General features: G+C 33.7%; 1 protein-coding gene across 1 annotated transcript; it reads left to right on the forward strand.

Annotated features, from left to right (window-relative positions):
- The first annotated feature begins 1,038 nt into the window (after positions 1-1,038).
- On the forward strand, positions 1,039-4,011 carry LOC128987712 (uncharacterized). The gene has a single exon (XM_054408706.1). The coding sequence runs from the start codon at positions 1,039-1,041 to the stop codon at positions 4,009-4,011; it is 2,973 nt and encodes a 990-aa protein (XP_054264681.1).
- The last annotated feature ends 18,641 nt before the right edge of the window (positions 4,012-22,652 follow it).

Genomic DNA, 22,652 nt, shown 5'->3' on the forward strand with positions numbered 1-22,652 from the left:
GCAGAATTTGGATGAACTTTCGTATCAACCATGCTCAATCTGTAAACGCTTGGACATAGTTAGCAATGATAACTACATTTGTACATCATGCATCAAAAATCCCGAAAAATTCTCTTCGACAAACAACATGCAACCATCAATCGTTCCTGCAGAACTCCAAAATCTTTCAATGATTGAACAAATGTTAATAGCTCGAATCCACCCTGTCATGCGGGTATACCAGTTTAAAGCGTGCAGATCATTAGGTCAATATCATTACAAAGGACATGTAATAAATGTTGAACAAGATATAACTGATATCGCTACATCGCTGCCAATCGCCCCTTCACGCCTTGGGATTGTGATTGTACGCCGCGCAGGAGTAACAGGTTATTCCGATTTCCGTGTGAGGAAGCAAAAGGTCCTACAAGCACTTCATTGGCTACAAACACATAATCAATATTATGCTGATGTTCATATAGATATGGACGTTATTGAGTCTTTGCCATTGGATGACAGTGTCGCTGATGAATTAAGATATATTGACGAAGGTGGTTTATCTAATGAATCATTTGACAAAGATCATATTGAAGAAACAGCAGTTCCACTAATTCTGAGACAAAGTCAAGAATCCGCTATAATAAACCAAATAAAATGGCCAAGAGCTTCACCTATTCCCATCAATGAATTTACACACTCCGGTTATATTCCACAAGCATTCCCCCATTTGTTCCCAAACGGTGCTGCAGATTTCCTTGACCTAACTAGGAACATCAAGGTTTCATTTCGAGAGTGGTGTGAGTTTCTTATGAGATATGAAGACAAACGATTTTCTCAAGATCCTCGATTCCGATTTTTCTGCTTGAATACGATGCAAAGACACGATGCCTGTCGACAGAGTGCTATATTCGCAAAAAAAATGACTTTTGTGGTAATATAGCACAGTTAGAAGTGGAAGTAGCTAGAAACCCGTCAATAATAAAACGTTTGCTGACATGGGGTTCCAAAATCCGTGGCACTTCATCATTTTGGTACCAACGACGTTTAGAGCTTCAGTCAATGGTTAATCAGCTGGGCGTACCAACATTGTTTCTTACGTTAAGTGCAGCAGACCTTTGGTGGAGTTGTCTGGCGAGGCATTTTGGTATATCTGTTGAAGAATTAAATTTACTTACCGAGAAGCAAGCAAGCCAAGTTATGCAAGAAAAACTTAGTGAAAACCCACTTATTGCAGACGAGTACTTTTCAAAGCGTGTTTGCATTTTTATGGACATATTGAAGGAAAAGTTAAAGATAACAGATTTTTGGTGGCGTTTTGAATACCAACACCGCGGTAGTCCTCACGTTCATGCTGTTCTTTGGCTTGAAAATGCGCCTGATGTCCGTACATTCGATACTGCATCAATTGATGATTTAGCAGTTCATAAGGCATATTATGACACTATCGTGTCAGCTTACAACCCTGGAATAGACGCACCAAGAGCTGAAAAGCATCCTTCAAGTGTTTGGGCAACTGATATAGTTCTGGGAGATCCAATACATTTTGCACAACTATTGAACAGAGTGCAGCGACACACTCAACACAGTGTTTACTGTCTAAAAGATCCCTCACATCCACAAGAATGTCGCTTTAAATTTCCAAAACCAAAATTGTTGGACTCTACATTGTCAAGAGACGAACAAGGAGTTTGGCAATATAAATCAAAGCGTAATGATGAACTCTTGAATGACCACAACCCCTTTGTGTCCCAACTGTGGCGAGCAAACACTGATTGCAAGATCATAGCATCTGAACACGCTATTGTAAACTATATATCGAAATATGCGACAAAAGGAGAACCCCAGTCACAAGATTTTCAAACACTTTTCAAAGAAATCATGACTAGCTGTACACCCAATGATCACGCAAAAAAGGCATTCACCAAAATGTTAACTAAAGTGATAGGTCAACGAGATATTTCAGCATGCGAAGTCATGCATCTCCTCACGGGCGATCCTCTGTACCATTCCAGTAGGCAGTTTGTAAAGCTATACATTTCTACTGATGACTATGTTGCTGTGGCAAATACAAGTACAGATACAGATGAGTTTATACAAACTTCTATCATGGATCACTATGCTATGAGATCAGCAACACTTGAGCCAATGACGTTATGCGAGTTTGCCACAAAGCACAAGATTGTTCGTGGTAGGCTTATCAACCACAGAAAATCACGTGTCCTTCAGCTCCGTCCGGTAGTAAAACCTGGAATAAATGAAGAAAATGATGAAATTTACTACAAGCAAAAATTACTGATGCACATTGCATGGCGAAACTGCGAAGCTTTAAAGACACACACAACATGGAAAGAATCCTTTACTTCACGGAACCTTTCATTGTGGGAACTACCAGAAATTGAAGACATCGATACTGACCACGTAGTACTACCAGAAGAAGACCACCATGACTGGCAGGAGTTGGCAAGAACACTTCCCAACCAAGCACCTCAGGATGTGATACTAGGTTACCGTGATATGGATCGAGAGTACAATGGGTTTGGCACTTATGACAAATATCCTGGACTAGAAGAGAACTTAGATTTCATACAGAAACAGAAAGAAATACAAGTAAATATTACAAACGATCATTCTAATAATGTGTTATCGCCTAATGAGGGTCAACAGAAAATACTGGACCACCTAGCACAGCAACTAGCGAATGAATCAAGTGAAAAGCTTACACTCGTGCAAGGGGGGGCTGGAACCGGAAAGTCATTTATTATAAATAAAATGGTACATATGATTGAATCCCTGCATGGTAGCTCAAGTGTTATTTTGATGGCGCCAACAGGTGTGGCTGCCAATAATATAAACGGACAAACAATACACAACGCACTACATATAGTCCAAACACGAGGTGGTACTGTTTCCGATCTTACAGGTAAGGCGGAGCGCCAATTACAGGAAGATTTCCGTACTGTCAAAGTAATTATTTGCGATGAGATGTCAATGGTTGGCACTCGAATGCTCTCCATGATAGACAAACGTCTGCGTCAAGCATTCACTAATCGTCAAGAATTACCTTTTGGTGGTTGTATTGTCTACTTTTTTGGTGATTTCAACCAGTTGCCACCAGTTCTGGATCGCACATTACTAGCTCCAGCAGACCCAAGAAAAGTTTCTTCAATTGAAGGAAGATTTCTTTTTGAGCAGTTCAAAACAGTATTTGAGTTGAAGCAGGTGATGCGTCAAATTGGAGATGATCAGAACTGTTTCAGAGAAACTTTAAAGCGTATGGCTCTAGGCCAATTAACTCTATCTGACTATGAATTGCTTAAAACACGATTTTCATCAAACAACGTTGCTACAGTAAAAAGTTTCACAAGCGCAATTCGAATAAAAGCAAGGAAAGACGCCGTACATCAATACAATCAACTCATGTTACGGTCTTCAAACAAGCCTGTTGCTTTAATAAAAGCAAAACATAACAACTTAACAGCATGTGGTGCATCAGAGGATGAAGCCCAAGGACTACAAGCAACTCTGCAGCTATCTCAAGGTTGTCGCGTAATACTACGCCAAAACATCTGGACCTCCCAAGGCTTGTGCAACGGCAGTCTGGGGAATGTTGTTGATATTGTCTATGGACCGAATAGATCGATGGACGACTTTCCAATTTGTATTTTGGTCCATTTTGATGGATACGAAGGTCCAACTTTTAATGGCTCTCTTCCGATATTACCACTCACTGTTGGATACCGAAAAAACAACGTGTCCTGTACAAGAAGACAGTTTCCCTTGCAAGTTGCCTATGGTATTACTGTCCATAAGGCTCAGGGAATGACAGTTGACAAAGCAGTAGTTGACATTGGTACCACAGAGTTTGCCCTGGGTCTTACGTATGTTGCAATGTCACGGGTTCGGTCCATCGAAGGACTTATAATTGAACCAGGCTTTTCTCAAGACCGCCTTCTCAAGTGTATCAACAATAATGCGGGTTGGGAAACTAAACGTAGAGAACTGGCACGTCTGCGTTCACTTATACAGCAATGAACACTATTATTATTCTTATTATTTCATTATTACTTATTACTCTGCAAAATTCCTATAAATTGATTTGATTTGATTTGAGTTCATGTATTTTTAACTGTGTGAATGTTTTCTTAACTTGTATTATGTAAATAAATGCTTTTTTGTACTGTTTAGTCAATTGTTTAGTAACTAAAAATCATAAAAACTTAATATATTAAATTAAAACTAATTATGACGTAAACAATAAATTTGTCGTTACATTTTTCAAAATTATTGATTAATGTGCTTGCTCCGCTCAATATTGCAAGCAGACAACTGCATTGTACTCCTAGTTGTAAAATACTTTTGTTGTAACCATCTTTTTTGAGAAATCGTACTAAGAACGTTATACATGTTAAGAATTACAATCTATAAAGTTATGAGATCCTCGAATCTCACCTAGTTATTTGGCAATGATTGATTTCTTTATTTCAGTGGTGTTTTATAATGAATTTTCATATTTTCCTACTTGCACATATATGTACACATTAAAATGCCCTTTTTAAAAGCAAAATATAATAAATAGGATAATGGAAACACGAAAATATGTCGTTGAATACTATTATAATTAGGAGGAATGGATGATGCAATGAGAGTACGATATTGTATTGTAAAAGTAACTAGGAGTACACTCCAAAGTCACGTATGAGAATGAACGAAGACCATTTTCATACATACAAACAATTTGCCAACAATAACCATATTCATATCAGCTGATTAAGCAGGATGGTTTATGGCAATGCCAACGTTGGTCCAGGTGTGATTAAATCTACAAAAAAGAACAGGTAAATCTTTCCAGTTTCTATGATGTATATAAAAAAAATTGTTTGGGGACATTGGAATTCCCTAAATTTGTGCCACTTCGACCAGGCGTCCCCCATGCAATGCTCCATGCAAATTATTTTCGCCCCCGCTGCCAGCCGAAGCCAGTTTACTGTTGGACAACTAATATTGCGAAACTCCGGAGAATATGGCTTTGATTTCGACGAGCAGCGCAGCATTCCAGGAACTGGCCTCAAGCTAATGCTAGATCGGCAGAGCACATGCCTTTCGAGATTTCCGCGATGCCGTCCACCAAAGTAAGGTCAGGTGCTAGAGGTGTCAGGACTTCCACAACAACTCTTGCAGGTGGAATGGGCTACAAGATTGTAACCCAATAGCTAGGCGCTCGATCACCACCTACGGCAATGGAACGCCACCTCAGTTGCCGTGGCCATCGCCGTGGCTGCTGTTATCGACACGATGTTCTAAAGCACCCAGCGTGACCAACATTTTTTCCCTCATACAGCCTATGGGAAATTCACTAATGCCACTAACTGCCAAGTAGCATAGAAACCAAACTAAAAAATCATACAATTAATTGTTTTGAATAATCGGTAAACTATAATAAAATCTAAGTTCTTACCGTCAACGCAATCAGGAGTAATATTCCACTACGGTCGTTTCGGAGATGACTCCATCGTCAGGTGCGTAGTAGTGACGATGGAGTCATCTCCGAAACGACCGTAGTGGAATATTACTCCTGATTGCGTTGACGGTAAGAACTTAGATTTTATTATATTTTCACGCAATCTGCCACACTCAAGAATATAATCGGTAAACCTAATAATTATTATTATGATAATAATAATAATAAATAATATAACAGGGAATAATAATAACTAGTGCTATTTATTTTAAGACCAGTATATTATGGCCATGATTCAATATTTTTCAGCTTGTCATAACCTGTAAAACACATTTTAAAAGTTTTGAAGATGCTCAGATAATCAGAAATAGTTATTTGTGTAACTAGTGGTGAAAGTGGCACTTTGCTGCACACGAGAGCAATGTTTACGCACGAGCCGCAGGCGAGTGTGGAATGATCTCGAGTGCAGCAAAGGCCTTTTTCACTCGTGTTACACATTATATTTTTCCTACAGTCACTATAAAGCATATAAATAATTAGTCTTTCAAACACTATGCAACACGTTTTTAGGTTCAGCTGGCAACACAAATGGTGCCCTAGAGAAAGTAGTACCCGCGGTCCATATCACTCCGCTATTTTTCCTCGGCAAGAAATGTGCTCCGCGTTTTGAGAATATAGTTCCGTATGTTTTTGTAATTTGAAGTGGTTTCCGCGCAAAAAAAAAATGCTCAAAAGGTATTTTCTTGTTTATTAAGATCGTAGGAAGGTTTTAAAAACGTTTAAAAGAAGTCCAGAAAGTTCAGAAATACCGAAACTATAAACACGAAATGACAGGTTAAATCGTAGTTATAATAATCAATCAGCTGCTCATAGTATAATTATCTTTAAGTGTTGCCAACCTATTTCCAAGCGTACACGGATTACGTGCATAATGGAACCACGCTGTTTTGTGTTGTTTCGTTGGAATCCTGATGTGCGGCAAAGTATAAACCGTACGGCAAAGTATAAACCGTACGGCAAAGTATAAATATGCAGCAATTAGCAGCTTTCTGTACTATAAACAGTACAAGGAAGCCAACTTTGTCGGGTGACTGTAGGAAAAACATATTTTCTATTACCTTTTTTTTTAAAGAATCCCTTAACTTATGTCTACTACAAAAATAAAAATAAAATACATAGTTCATTGAAGGGAGTATTTATTGGTTACTCTACAGCAAAGTTAAGAACCTCTACCAGACATTCCTTTGGGTATTTTAATTCCAACCTCGTAGTCTTTGGTTTCCTCTGTTTGTTTAACATCCCACACTTGATTTCCCTCATCGAATTGTCCTTGACCTGAGTTGGCCTTGGTAAAGGTTATTACATGTAATCCCATGGTATGGTTTGCTGCTAGCCTATCTGGTTTGATGCTAGACGATCTGGTTTGCCGCTAGCACATCTTTTTGTTTTGACTCTTAGAGGGTGTTTCAGTTACCTTAAGTCATGAGAATTTCATCCCATCGTTTTTAGAGCTTGTGATGGGTTCAGGGTCGTATCCTAGCTAGGCTTTGGATGTTTGCAGCCTCCTTCTGTTTTTCATTTGTTTGTATTTATTCTTTGCTCTGTGGTTAGTCCCCGTCTAGCACCTTCTTCCTAGCAAGAGCCCCACCCCCAGGTTGCTGGAGGTGCAGGAGTAGGGAAACTGTCGGAAGGTAGTGGTTCAAGTACTCGCGGAACCAACACTCCGACACCTCCAAGAGGTGGCGGAGGCGGCCCCCCGAATACTTTCCTCACTACCCAGCCTACAGCGATCCCTACACCCACACCTACCAACACCTTACGAATGCGACTCATGGCTTACTAATTGACAAAAAAGAAGACTTACTAAGATAATTGTTAGTGCTACTGATTGTTTGAGAGTTTTCAATGAAGTGATTTAATGTTTCTATGCAAACATAAAAAAAACATACAAATACATTGCATTTAAAACCACTTTAAAATTTTAACTCAAGTCTGTAGTTAAGTGTTAGTGATTTTAAGCATTAATTAAAATAATCAGAAATAAGCTATTACTGGAAATATCATTAATGATTTACAACTAAATTAGTTCATATCAATTCATCAATTTTAGATTCTACAATCAGGGTCTGTTATATCTAAACGTATTTTATAATAATTGATAGGGGTTTCTGTTTAATAGAAATTACTAATTTCTATATTTAACAAAAGTATCTTTATTACTGAACTGAATATGTACCACGAAGTCCCTTCATGAAAACACTGGTTTTCTTTAGTGCTGTTTTATTATACTGCATACCCTGGCCAAGTTTGCTTGTCACTTCTTTATCATCAATAATCTGTGGTTTAAGTTTTGATAGTATTACAGGTAACTTGGTGTTCAGAACTCTACTTTGAAGTAGTTGCGAAGGTGTTAAGCTTCCTAAGGATACCTAAGATTCGCAACTGGAGATGACCGATAATTTAGAAGATATAAACTAAAGTCTGACTTTTCATGCTTTGACTTTTGCAACATTGACTTAACTATGCCTACTGCTTTCTCCGCGAGTCCATTGCTGCGAGGATAATGGGGACTAGTAAACTTTACTTCAAACTTCCACAATTTACTGAAGTCAATGAATTCTTGAGAGTTGAATGGGACATTGTCACTTAAAAAAATACTTGGTATTCCAAAACGAGCAAAAATTGGCTTCAATGCTGCAATGACAGTTGTTGCTTTTTTATCTCGAATACGCTCAACTTCAATCCATCTTGAGTAATAATCTATTAACACTAAATAACTTTGATTGTTGAAATCGGCTATGTCTGCTGCTACCTTGTAAAAAGGCATGTCAAAAACTTCGTGAGGTTGAAGTGGCTCTTTCAATTTTGCTCGCATAAACTTAGCGCAAGTAGCACAGCTGTCAATAAGATTTTTCAAATCTGAAATTAATCCAGGCCAGTAAACAAGTTCTTGAGCTTTCTTCTTTAACTTGTTGAATCCCAAGTGAGTTTCATGGAGTGTCGGTAAAGTATACCTTCGCATAGATGGTGGCACTACCAACCTTTCGTTAAAATACACTAGTCCATCTTGAACTGTTAGGTCACTTCGTATTCTAAAATAATGCATTAGTTCATGGTTGTTCGGCGAAACTTTGCTGGGCCATCCTTCTTGATAAAACTGCATAAATTTGTATAAGGATTCGTCTTCATTTGTAGATTTAATGTACTGATCCATTGTTTTTACATTTATTGTAACTTCATGAACTGAGTGAATAACATCCTACATACTTTCATCTTCTTGTGATTTTGTAGGAGCACACTGTCTTGAAAGAAGATCTGCAACATATAGTTTATTTCCTGGAACGAACTTCACATTGAATGAGTACTTAAGTAACTTCAGCCGCAACCTTCTTAAACAATTGTTCTTTATTTGACGAATTTGCTTATTGAAAATTGATAGCAAAGGAGAATGGTCCGTTTGTACTTCAATGCTGAAGTGTCCATAGGCTAAGTTATGAAACTTTTCAAAATCATATACAATTGCGAGTAGCTCTTTCTCAATCTGTGCGTAGTTCTTTTCACTTTCAGTAAGTGACCTGGATCCATCATAACAGGCTTCCCATTTTGGGACAAGGAACAACCAAGAGAATAGTTACTTGCATCAGCTTGAATAGTTATTGGAGAGTCAAAATAAAAGGGACTAAGTAAAGCAGCCGCTGTAATAGTTTCCTTCAGTTTGTCCAAATGACGACTGTGTTCGGGGGTCCACTGAAAAACTACTTTCTTTTTCAACAACTCTTGAAAGAATAAGCAGTGCTCTGCTAAGTTAGGAATGAAAGGCCTAAGGTAATTCACAGTGCCTTAAATTTGTTAAAGTTCTGTCTTATTCTTAGGCATTTCCAGTTCATTAATAGCTCTGATTCTTTCACAGTCAGGCTTAACACTATTACAATCAAATTCTTGTCCTAAAAAGCGCACTTTTTCAACAAAGTATTGAATTTTATCCTTATTCAGTTGTATGTGGTTTTTTCTTGCCACATTGATAACTTCAAGTACAATTTTGTACAACTCTTCTTTTGTTTCTGCTGCACACAGTATATCGTCAAAGTACACTACAACCCCCTTAACGTCACTAAAAAACTTTGATGTTGTTTCATGAAAGTACTCTGGAAGAACGGAGAGACCAAATGGTGCTCGTAAATAACGATAAGTGCCAAACGGAGTGCTAAATGTACACAGTTTTGAAGACTCTGGATCCAAGGGAACCTGATGGAACCCATCCTTAAAATCAAACACACAGAAGTATTTTTTCTTAGCCAACTTAGTGGTAATTTCATCAAGAGTTGGGATTAAAACATAGTCTCGAATCAAACTTTTATTCAACTCCTTTTGGTCTAGACAAACTCTCAAATCTCCAGTTTTACGTTTTTCCACTATAACAAGGTTGTGTACCCATTCTCCAGATTCACATTTCTCAATTATGTTTCTTGATACCAAAGAATCCAGCTTCTGCTTAAGACGATCCATTAATTTGTTAGGTATTCTACGGGCAGGTGAACTTCTTGGAACAGTCCCTTCCTTAAGTTTCACTTTCAGTACTTCAGGAAAACAACCTTGGTTTATAAATACATCTTTATTATCTTCAACCAGCGTTTGTACGTCGGGTATTTTGCTTACTGCATCAATAGATATTCTCTTGATGAGGCCCATTGCAATAGATGAATTAAGTCCTATTATTGGTGTCGCCTTTTCAGAATCAACCACAATAAATGTGATGTTGTACAATTTAGAAGCCACTGTAACTGGCAGTGTTACTTCCCCCACTGTGATTATTTTGAACCCACAAAAAGCTTGATTGTTGATGGTTGAACCTCAAAACACTTAGGTAAAGATAAGCTATCAAGATCTTTGGTGGAAAGAATATTAACATCTGCACCAGTGTCAATCTTAAATACGACCTTCTTTGCATTTATATTTAATGTTACTGTCCAGTGACTTGCTTTGATCCTGTTAACATTGACTATAGCCCCCACTTCATCGTTAAGCATCCACTCTGACTGTGTTTCATCAATTTGAGCAGTTGATTCTAATTCATGGCCATTGAAAATTTTTGTCTTGCATACTTTCGCAAAGTGATTGGGTTTTTGACATTTTAAGCATACTTTATTTTGTGCAGGACAAGGTTGGCCTTTGTGAAAATATCCACATCTTGAACATCTTGCACCCTCATTATCATAAGCTTTAGGCCTGATCATTGAGGAATTACAATTTGTAGCTTGGCTGTAATTTTGCTTATTCGTCTGTGGTTTTCGAGTCTTGTTAATAGTTACGTCATCAATATAGGTTGGCTGATCATTTTTCATCAATTGCTTCAAGTTTTCTTCTGCTGTTTCTACGCATCTGCAGTAATCAATTAGGCTACTTTTTCTAGAGGAACGTTGTCTCTTAGAAGGCGTTCTTTAACGCTCGCAGAGGAAATTCCAACTATGATTTGGGACCGTAGGAGTTTATCTTCTTGATCCTTAAATTCGCAAGGGCTTACAAGTGACTTTAAATCAATCAAATATTTATCAAAACTTTCCCCATCTCTCTGTTTACGAGTTAAGAAACGATGTATTGCCATAGTCTCATTCTTTTTAGGAATACAGTGTTTTTCCAATGTGTTTAAGATACTTAAGACTGTTTCGTCCTCATTTTCTGCATCTCTCTTCAATGTGTTGTAAAGCTTTAAAGCTTCAGCCCCTAAAAGGTTCTTCAATCTTGCAACTTGTACTTTGTTTGAATTTTTGTCTGTTTCAGTTGCTTCAAAGTATATTAATATTTCTTCTTCAAACTTCTTATAAATGGTGGCAATATTACCATTAACAACATTCAACTCTTCAGGTTTATTAAAATCCATTTTGATCTTTCTTTTCTTTTTAAATTCCCTTATTTACTTTATTATTCTTGACTGCGCCATGTTTAATAGAAATTACTAATTTCTATATTTAACAAAAGTATCTTTATTACTGAACTGAATATGTGTAACTTGTAAAATAATTCAAATGTAAACAATAACAATAATGAAATAATATGACATATGATTATAAGCAGATCAAGGAATACTTTAACCAAACAGTTTCAGTTTATTTTAAGAATTGATGTGACATTTTTGTTACAATTAAACCATTATTTTAATGTTTTTGTAGATTCGCCCATCTACAAAATTTAATGTTTTGTTTTTCAAGGATATGTTTGGTATCACAATTACGAAGAACAAAATAATAAAAGCTATTTTATTTGGTATCTTGATTGTTACCCCTTAATTCATAGTTTGTTCCTGTTTAAAAACAAAAACGGTGTATTTTTTACCTAGTTTACGATTTTAGTTATAAATGTTGTTGAGAATGGTTCATGAAGGCTACATTTAGAAATTCGCTGTACACACGTCAGTGCTGCGTTATAATTTGTTTGTAATTGAACGACTAATTGACAGAATAATGTATAGGCAATATCGTTGCAGTCGCTTTATTCAAATATTATCTCATAACATTAACACAAAATATTTTGCAACCACTAATACATAGTTACCAAACTACTCAACACAAAAAGTTCGAGTTTATAACGGTTACATTAGTTAAATTTGTTGGTCTGTACCTTTGACCAAGCTTTAAAATACCGCGTTTCAGGGGTTGGCTTAAATATATTTTAGCCGTCAAATTTCCTACCTAGAGTACCCTAAAGGCTCACAATAAAACTTAAGTATAGCTTTAGTAAGTCTACGTTACATTTAGTGTAATAAAACCAAATATAGATAATGTTTATACACTTGAATTGTATACATAACACCAAGTAGCCAATTGTTTTTCTTTGATGGCTTGTTTAGTAATAAATACGATGTTTAACAATTTAAGTAGAAAAAATTAAAATTGGGATCTGTTCTTTGATCAAATATGTAAAGAAAACCAACCAACCTGTTTCAAGCTAAGAATAGTTGGATGAGAACATTTAAGTGGCGGCTGCACTTAGTCCATACTTAAGATGTAGCTAGTACATAATTATAGTTTAAGCTGCCATATACATTCGCTGATATAATTTATCGTGCAATGTGCATTGCATTAATTATTCAAATGAAACTAACATGATTGTGATAGTTAGTATAATCCTGGTTCAACACATTCAATTAGCTAGATTTGTAACCGGCTTATTAGAAAACCGCAACATTGGTAATTAGTTGACAGAAGTTTTGTGTAGAGTTATGAATAAGTCAACTAGTGTTTGCCATGTAATCGATACATTAATTATTACAGTTAACAACTTGTATTAACTGTTAGGTTTCATGCATTACTGTCTGAAATTTTTGCAATTATTCATCACACTAATTATTACACTCATTTTGAATTCCATTTGTACAGTTTGTGAATTTTTCATGTATTACGATATTTACCAAGTGATGTTCTTTTTAACTTAGAAAACTCAGAAACAAGTGTATAAATACTTTACAAGTATTGTAATAATTTATTGACATTGGTTTTGTAATTGACATAACATATTATGTTTATATTATTTATTAAAATTTTTTAAATAAATCATATTCCGTCTTGGTTTATTACAGATCAAGTTTATTAATTATTTTTTAAGTCTTGTCCGTCCGTTTTACAAGTATTATTTTGGGGAGTATTGTTAATTTATGTATTGTATTATTTCATTATATAATTGTATATTTTGGTTTGAAAAAATAAAAGATTAACGATTAAGGGTGTGTTGATGTTAAAGCAGACGATTCAATTTATAAATACTTTGATTTGTATTTAAAGTAAAGTCTGATTTCTTTCTAGAGAGAAAATCTGCTTCCATCTAATTGTGCCCGCTACAAATTTAAAATCGAACCTACAAGTATGAAATAATTTTATAAACTTGTGAGTAATAACAATATAATGTTCCAATTCACCAATCCACCTGATCCAACAGGATCAGTTAGTATTTGTGTTTTTCTTTTTACCCAATGTGGTGTTTATGATTCAGATAGGAGTTAAAGATGAGCTGAGTAGTATACAGAGGAAGTTAAATGCAGGAACTATTTAAATCCCCAAATTATTCACACTACATAAATTAAAATACTTTGTTTACTGTTCCTTATAAAAACTAAACTATTCACTCACTTTTAACAAATAAAGTTCTATATTTCGTCATTCTTATTTAAGTGTGTGAATAGTTTATTTTTTATAATGATTTAGCCGTTTGGCAATACTATAAAGAAAATATTGTTTACTGTTCGAGTAGTGAAGTTTTCTTAAAACAGTTTATCATATACTCAAATTTCACTTTATTCTGTCAAATACTGTTAAAACGTGTAGATTAACATGTTTTAAGAAGATAGAAAAAATCTATTAAAATCTATTTCATGCGGAAAAGGAGATATTCAATTTATTCTATTACACTTTTTAATAAGAAAATATAATTTAGATTTTCCTCAAAAATACTACAAAATCTACATGTATATTTTTATCTTAAGCTTACTAGTTACAGAGATATTTCGCTGTTTTCCTTACACATTTAATTTGTAGTTGAAATAGCCTGGTGTTTAACATCATGTAATAAGAGTTTTTGATTTAGCCTTAAGAGCGATATTCAAATTTAACCAGTTGACAAGAAATCTCCCTTATGAAAAAGTTACCAAAAGATAAACATTTTCCTTAGAGATAATGTAAATAGTTTATGTTTGATTTGTGTAACAGAAAGCTTTACATTACAATATTATCTTTTTAGATTTTAGTATCATTAAAACACTTTTTGTATTCATAGCTGAACAAATTTTAGTGTAGCTTCTTACTAAACAAAAAAAAAAGATAAATGAAAAGCATGTTTTATAATGAGTAGTAACAGTTAGATTTATATATGTTAGTATTAGCAAATTGTATACATTATTAAACATTTCATAAGATTTTTTTATATTATCGTTCTTACAGGAGGTCAATTTTTGTTGATATTTAAGTCATAACTTGTATATAATTAAAATACATTTTACAAATCAACAGCTTATAAAGTTCCATACCCAGACTACGCAACAAACAAATTTAATAAAGCTTGAAAAGCAATAAAGTGCATTCATGTTAACAAACCTCGGGCTGTACAAATGTGTAGAACTCTGCACTGATTAATAACATTTATGACATCGCCCGTAAAACAGAAATAGAGTAACGGGGAAACTGAGTTCACACTTCTCTTTGTTATATTTCATGATAAAACCGATTGAAATATATTTTATGTTTTACAACTTACAATGCTAAAAAAAAGATTAAACCATTCGTAAGTAACTTTGAGTTTGTTAAAGTGTATTAATATTAATTATTTGTGTTGTTAAAATCAATAATTGGGAAAAGGTATGTAGAATTATATATTGTTATTTAATAACGTTATTTTTATCATTGCATTGTCGTATTCTAACTTCACAACTACTCACAGCTATAAAAAAACATTCAAAAAAGCTGCATAAAAATAGCTTTTATCATATATCAAATAAAAATATAAAAACATTCTACATATCACATGTAGAAAGATGTGCAAAACAATACTTTTTAAATGCAACATTATTACAACACTATTGTATTTTAATACGATACTTCTTAACGATACAATGAATTCTAATTTGTCTAGAATAATTAATTAATTGTAATTGTTTCATTAGTAGTGATGTCTAAGAAGTGAGCAATGAGTTCTTTGTTTAAGGAAAATAAGTGTGTAATTCATAGAATATCTAAACCATATACACTAAAACTAGTTTAACAATATTATACTTACTCTGATTATTGCACAAAGAGAGATGGTGAAAAGAGCGAGCCGCGTTAAAAAAAAACACAGCTTATGTTCCTTAGGCAAATGAAAAGTATTGTACAGTAATATTAATTATAACTAGTTCCTTATTACTTAGCTATTTACTTTACATACATATTATTATGATACCGTATTGAAATGGCTATCCCAAATAAGCTACAGATATTAGTTCGAAATAATCCACCAAACTAAGGTCCGAAGGAAAATCCTGTGTGGGTATTGAGGTGGCCAATGTTTTGCAAAAATCTTATTTTATACACCTTCTTCATATAATGACACTTATAAACATGTAATTTCGGTTCCTCACTCTTGCGATTTAAAGTAACGAAATTCAAAAAGTGCGATATAAATTAATAAGCAACTAAGCTAACTGAAAAACTTGCAAATAAACTAACTAAAGTAGTTCGAAGACCCAGCCAATTAGAGTCGCATAATTCGGAAGTAAAAATGTAATAATTGGCCCACTAAACAGAACAGGAAATTGAGTATTCCTGTTTGTTCAAACCGCGGTCATTTAATATCTACAATATCTGATTTTCCCTGTACGAATATATTGCATTAAAGGTTTTCTGTTTTACACTTGTTTGGTTACAACAGACACTGTTTTGTTATATTTATATTTTTTAAATATATATTTTTTTAACCGTATATATGGCGTTTTATGGCACGAATGCTTTTAAGAGTAATCAAAAGATATGCATAATTTATGAATGATTGAAACGGATTTAAGATCGGGTCAAGTCGTTTTGTCCCAAGACTCAAAGACCTCAAGGCTCTCTTTGCTAAAGGGATAAATCATCTAATCAAAAGCTCAGTATAAAATACCGCTTTTATAATCACCATGTTTTCAGAAGCCTTACTATATAATTGACGATATCCTCCAAACCGAATCCACTTCCAGTCTAAGCCTATCCCAATAATAAAACTAACTGAGCGCTCATTACAAGTACCCATTGAAATAATCTGAATCGCAAATATCTTACATTAATAATTTTGAACTTGTAGAGGTTTTATGGGAGCCAGTATTTCCCCTACGGCATGTAAAACTTAATATCAGTCATTGCCAACAACATTGTCTGGCATTTGTTTTAAGGGATGCTGTTTTCAGTTTTATGGGCTGATCAAAATATGTACTTAAAAGTATGTGCCTGTTTTTTTACACTTTTATTACTTCTAGTACCGGTACTTATTTTAAGTATCAAAGAAAACCCAAAACTTAAACTAACGAAATTTGTACAATTTGTAAGACTAAATTACAAATTTGTGTTACTTTTGAAAGGTCATAGTATCTTGTCCCTCTTCACTTAGACAATTATAGAAACACCATACTTCGTTTTAAGTTTTTTTTGGTGATAACGAATTCATGTTATTTAAGAAACCGTTGCTGATATTTTCCATCACTATTAGTAAATATTCTAGCCACAGTAAACCTGTAGACTAATTGAATTTCTATTTGTCTGATTGAATTTTTACCAAAATATTTCTATAAACAAGACATATTTATTTCCCAATAAAATATCATTTAGGTTTAACGAGTGATTTGCAGCTACGAGGGGGGAGGGGATGGCCAAACGTTAATAGTATAGGATGAAACAAATACGTTTGTCAAATTTTATCGAATATATCTATAGGAAAGGAAACAACAATTTTATTTTTCTCCATAAACATGTCATATAAATTAAAATGTTTAATTGTACAACAACACTTTAGTAACCGAATTTATTAGGTTTTTAGACAATGACTTTAAACAAATTAAGCATTTCCATGTTTTCATGAAATAAATACTATTTTTGAAAATTTAAAACCTCTCTATTACTCCGTTTTTATGACTCAATTTTCTGTTCCGTGAACTCATTCGCATCTATCCCACGCTACACCTTCAAGCCAATTTAATCAAAATCGGAACAATATTACTCAAGTTATCACGTTAACGGACACATAAACTATGTATAAATGGGAAACCTCAGTTTTTAACCCGTTGACCCCCCATAAAAGCCAGTACCCATGTCCGATCATGGTGGATCGTAAACTCGTTCAAATAAATATAGATATTCATGTATACAAATTTAAACGAATAGGCCTCCGTACAAATAAGGAGGTCTTGGAGAATCACTGATGATATTTATCAGGGTGCGACAGTAGGCCTAACCGCCTTACCACCCAAATGGTGACCCGGAAAAGCTATTTGCTTGATACATTCCCTTTGAATCTAAAGCCTTTCGTTTCACAGTAATTTAGAATCGGATGATTCTATTTAATTTATTCTACTAGATATATATTATGTTAACATTTCATTATGTGTAAAAAAGTATGTTTCAATTATCTATTATAAATTATTTAACAATAAATAATCATTCTTTAATTTATTGTTGTCATGTCCTACACGCGGATGAGGTTTAGGCATTGATCTATGAAACACGTTTAATTATTTCATACAATTGCAAAATTTAACATTCCTAATGTAATATAATTCAAGGTTAAACTGTACAAATGAGTTTGAAAAATGGTTTCGTATACAAATAAAAGGGGTCTAAGTTAAAGACAAAAACTAGGAATTATAACAATGTATGTAAACTAAATTATTGATTATATGACACGCGTAAATAACATTGAAATAGATAATTATTGACGAGGTTGAAACAGACCATTGCAACATTCAAATTAACTGTGTGAAGATAATTTCAGTGACCAGACTATGAATAATTCCGACGGCAATGATAATGCTAGTCAACTGAATACTAATTTCATGGTAGTTCTCGCTACTGCAAATTACTGAATCAGACGGTTGTGATTGATGCTGAATACAAATAAAGTACTCATCATTATTTGTAATTCGCTTGTACAGGGAACAAATAATAATTATTTTCACTATATTATTCTATGTAACTGGACGTGTCTATGTGTTTCGGAATGTTTACTTTCGTTGTTTTTATAATGCTCAGTAGCCTACTATGTGACCCATCACAAATCCAGATATCTAACAGAAAATTCAACTTGCATGCTTGTATAATTGAGAGTTAATTATTTTATATTTATATGTATTTGTTTTAATATTTAACACACAATCTATGGAAAACATGAATCCGAAACTACTGATAATATGGGTAAAAAAGTCATTAGTGGCCAAACAAATATACTACTAACAAAATATGCTTTAAGAGTGCTCTTTTTAGTTTGAAACGGTTAGTTCAAAACCCGAAATTAACTATCATATAACTAAAATTTTATGAATCGAATGATGTCTGCAAAGCATATCAAGTGCATCTCCAGGTTTGGAATGTTATTGTAGCCTTTAGCCTTGTCAAAGTTGTAATACAACAAACTTGGGACTATCAGAAGTTAGTCCTGTTTATCGTCAATCTTTAAAGTCCTTTTAACCTTTAAAGTCAATCTTTAATCCCGTAGTTATCTAGGATATCATAATACACTATAAAATCAAGTAACATTTCTATGAATAAAATGTTGTAAATATAATTATTTTAGGTGTAAAACAGTAGGTGTAGGCTATTATGTACCTCATGTAACGTACAGACAAATTCATTTCTGAATTAGACATCAAATATCCAATTTAATCATTTATTTTATAAAAAAAAAAAAAAACTATAATGCCCCGTGTAGCATATAACATTTATCGGAAACAAAATGCTATATTATATAAAAGTCCAACAAAACAATCAATGGGGCTTTGTAAAATGATGGTTATTCTATAAATTACAGTATTACTATTACTTTTGTATTTTGTATTATACATGTATCATGTGATTAAACTTTCTTTAATTACTTCCTTCAATACATTGTTGTCAATTGTTTTCAGTTGTATAACTGAACTGGTCAGACGGTAACTACAGCTCAGCTTATTACATGTATACTTTTATAATTAAGTAGTATAAGGTTTGTAACTTTAATATTACTTTAAGATAACTTAAAATTGTATATTAGCGAATTTCCCTATAGGGAAGTAGCTATTACCGTAGGTGGCACGGTAAGACTTAGACCCGGGACCGATTTACTTTTTCATTTTGATGTCCCCAGAGGCCAAAAACACCATTCGTTAATATTTTTATATATTTATATATATATATATATATATATATATATATACTAGCTGTACCCGCGGGCTTTGCCCCGTTTAACTTCATAAGTATTCGCATGGCTCATTCACGACCTGGTTGTAGTTCGTTCGCTACGCTCACTCACCTTTAGGTTGGAGCTCGTTCGCTGCGCTCACTTGCCTTCAGGTTAGCTCGTTCGCTACGCTAACTCGCCTCCAGGTTGAAGTTCGTTCGCTACGCTCACTCACCTTTTGGTTGGAAATTAGCTGTTGTCATAAATAAAAAAATAAAAAAAATAGTGCTGCACCCTGTTGGTAATCCTTGTAACTTTTATGCTATTGAACATCATAGAACAGAACCAACTTGTTTAATTGAAACAGCTGTTAAGATTCATTAATTACTTTTAAATATGAAAAACCATAAGGTTAACATTGGGAACTACAGAGCCACTGGGGCGGAGCCCGAAAGGATTTTTGGGATAATAATATGCTTTAATGTTAATCGGGAATGTGAGAATGTGATCATCATGTCAAATTTCAGCCCAATCCGTCCAGTAGTTTATGCGTGATTGAGCAACACACACACACACACACACACAAACTCACAAACTTTCAGACTTATAATATTAGTAAGATACGTCCGTGAACGCGATAACTTGAGTAATTGTTGTCCGATTTTTATGAAATTGGTTTAAAGGTGTAAAGCGGGATAAACTTAAATGAGTTTGCGAACCAGCATGATCGGACCATAAGAACGGGGCTTTACGGGGGGTTTTATGGGGTAAAAATTGGGTTTTCTCACTTTTGACCCAAAAAACACAAAATATCCCAATTTCTCTTTAGACCTTTTTAAAAAGCTTAAAAAACAAATAATTTAGTAAAATTTTTACACATTTTAGAATGTAAACTGGATTTTGGTATTCCATCAATTTAAGTGCATTACTTAGACTACCGCATTACAGAGCTTGCGATTGTTCTGGTGCTTTGTTGTGCTGAAGGAAATGTTTGTTATGTACAATTTGACAGCAATATCTATCTTGCCTTGTTCATCTGCTGCTCTGCTGTTATAATGGTGGGAACTATCATGTGGCTTTGACTGTGTCACATTCGCAACATTGGTATAATGAATGTTTTTCAATAACCATAGTTTATCGAATGGTAATTTTAATAACGTCCAAAGTCAGGTTTACTTGAACTTACATAAATCTCATGAATGTTTAATGTGGTACGTTTACGTTTTTCGTTTTAATGCATATTTTGCTTAGCAGTATATTTTGTAGTAATGCTGGTATAGTTGTGCGTTTAAAGATAGTTTATTACGGTATGAGAGCCATATTTATCTGTTCTAAAGCCACTTACGACATGTATGAAGGTAAAACTTTACATCATGAACTCTTTACAGACCTAATGAACTTAATTGACAGCGTTAACAAATATAATTTGTGCCGTAATTCGAACTACTAATTGATGTCAGCAAATTGATACAGATTTGTGTACAATTATATTAGGACCTCAGTAAGAAGTAAATGTTTGCTGAGATGTAAGATCAATATTATGAGAACCATAACGTTATCGCAACCAATGTTATAAATTGCAGCCAATTGGAATTATGGACTAGTGGGTGTGAGTGCAACAGGTGAAAATTAGCTTATAAAGTAGTACCAGGGGACCGAACATATTTCCATGATTAGGATGTCAATTTCTTTGGTAATGTATTTCTAGCAATTAGCTACTATGTTTTAAAAATTATATTTTAGAATTGGACACTATATTTTTCGTTCATACTGACATTAATACCTAGTTACAACGGTGCTTTCAACGGGAATTTTCAGCCCAAGTTAACAAAGTTAACAAGGGTTTCCAAAATGTACAAGAGCATAAATAAAAATAATGTAAAAATTATTAAACTTGACAAAAATGTTTACAAACCACATTCATAGTATTATAGATGATTTGTGATAAGCATTATGTTACTGTGTGGATACCTATAAGCGTGTGTTAATTTCTTGGATACCTGGTTTTCTATACGATCAATGTTTAAAATATTATGATTTCATTTTAAGTTTGGCAAATTTGGAATTTTTCCAGAACAGTGGCTAGCATGGATTTTTTAGAATGTAACTAAGATATTCCTAACAGTTTAGAGGAAGCCGTCTTCAAAATCAATGTGTGCAAACTTAACTCGTATTATAGGATAGATTACTACTACGTATCACCATAAGGTAGTTACGAACCAGAGATGAGACGATACTCAGGATGAATCATCAGATTTTCAATTGATCAGTTTTATGTCAAGTTGGAGATGAATTATAACAAGAAATGTGAGTTTTTAGATAAATTGTAAAAAGAATTGCAACTGGGTGTCAAACAAGTTGTTTCATGAAGAATTTTGGTGTGGTAGGACTCAATGATTATTTATTTTCCAACCTGTTAATATAAACTACAGATATATAAAAACGGTTTAGGTTTAATTTCTCTTTTAAGATACCTTAATTTTTAGCATATCTCTATATAAATGGCTTAAAAATGTCAAACCACATAAAAGTAAAATGAAATTTTAAAACGCCGCATTTATACTATCTATTTAGCATTTTATTATCATACAAAGGCCTTGCCTGAAAAACAATGTAAATTTTAATTTATTGTATGAGTAAATGTTTATGAATGTTGATACTGTATAATCTTTTATGTATATTTACAGCCTTGTGAGTATAAGCGTAAATATATGTTTTAAATGTTATTAGACGTATCTTTTATTTACTTTCCATAAATGTTTATGCTATTAACATTGACTAAAGCATCAAAGTATCAATTTCAAAAGTGCGACCTAACATGGAAATTGGCCTGTTCTTTCAAGCGCGTAGAAGTGAACTCGGGTTTGTGATTGAATCCATTTTAAACTATTAACACACACACACGACCTGAATACACATGCATGTGAAAAACATCTATTTGACCTTTTTCCCTTGTAAAACTACCTAATTACATCCACCTTAAATTTAATCAACTTAACAACGGATATTTAATACGGCTATATATTCAACTGTACTAAGTATTTTTGAATATAATTTAAGATTCCAATATAGGTTATACTCTGTTAAAATAAATTAAAATGCATTCTATAAATGAAATTGATTTGTTTATATGTTTTTGTTATTGTGTAAAAAGCATAAGTTGACTTACTTCTGATGGCGAAAAACTAACAAATCATAACAAAAGCCATCCTTCATTGTGTCATATCGAAAAATTAAAATATGGGAAAGTGATATTAAAATATGTACTGATTATAGATTTAAAAGATTTGCAATTTTTTGAGTTATATGTAACTAACAAATAAATATGTAACTGACGTTGCTCTGTTTAGCATTCATC

The sequence above is a fragment of the Macrosteles quadrilineatus genome, unplaced genomic scaffold, assembly GCF_028750875.1.
Source record: "Macrosteles quadrilineatus isolate MER2022 unplaced genomic scaffold, UCM_ALF_1.0 Scaffold_2__2_contigs__length_208266976, whole genome shotgun sequence".
NCBI classification, from domain to species: Eukaryota; Metazoa; Arthropoda; class Insecta; order Hemiptera; family Cicadellidae; genus Macrosteles; species Macrosteles quadrilineatus.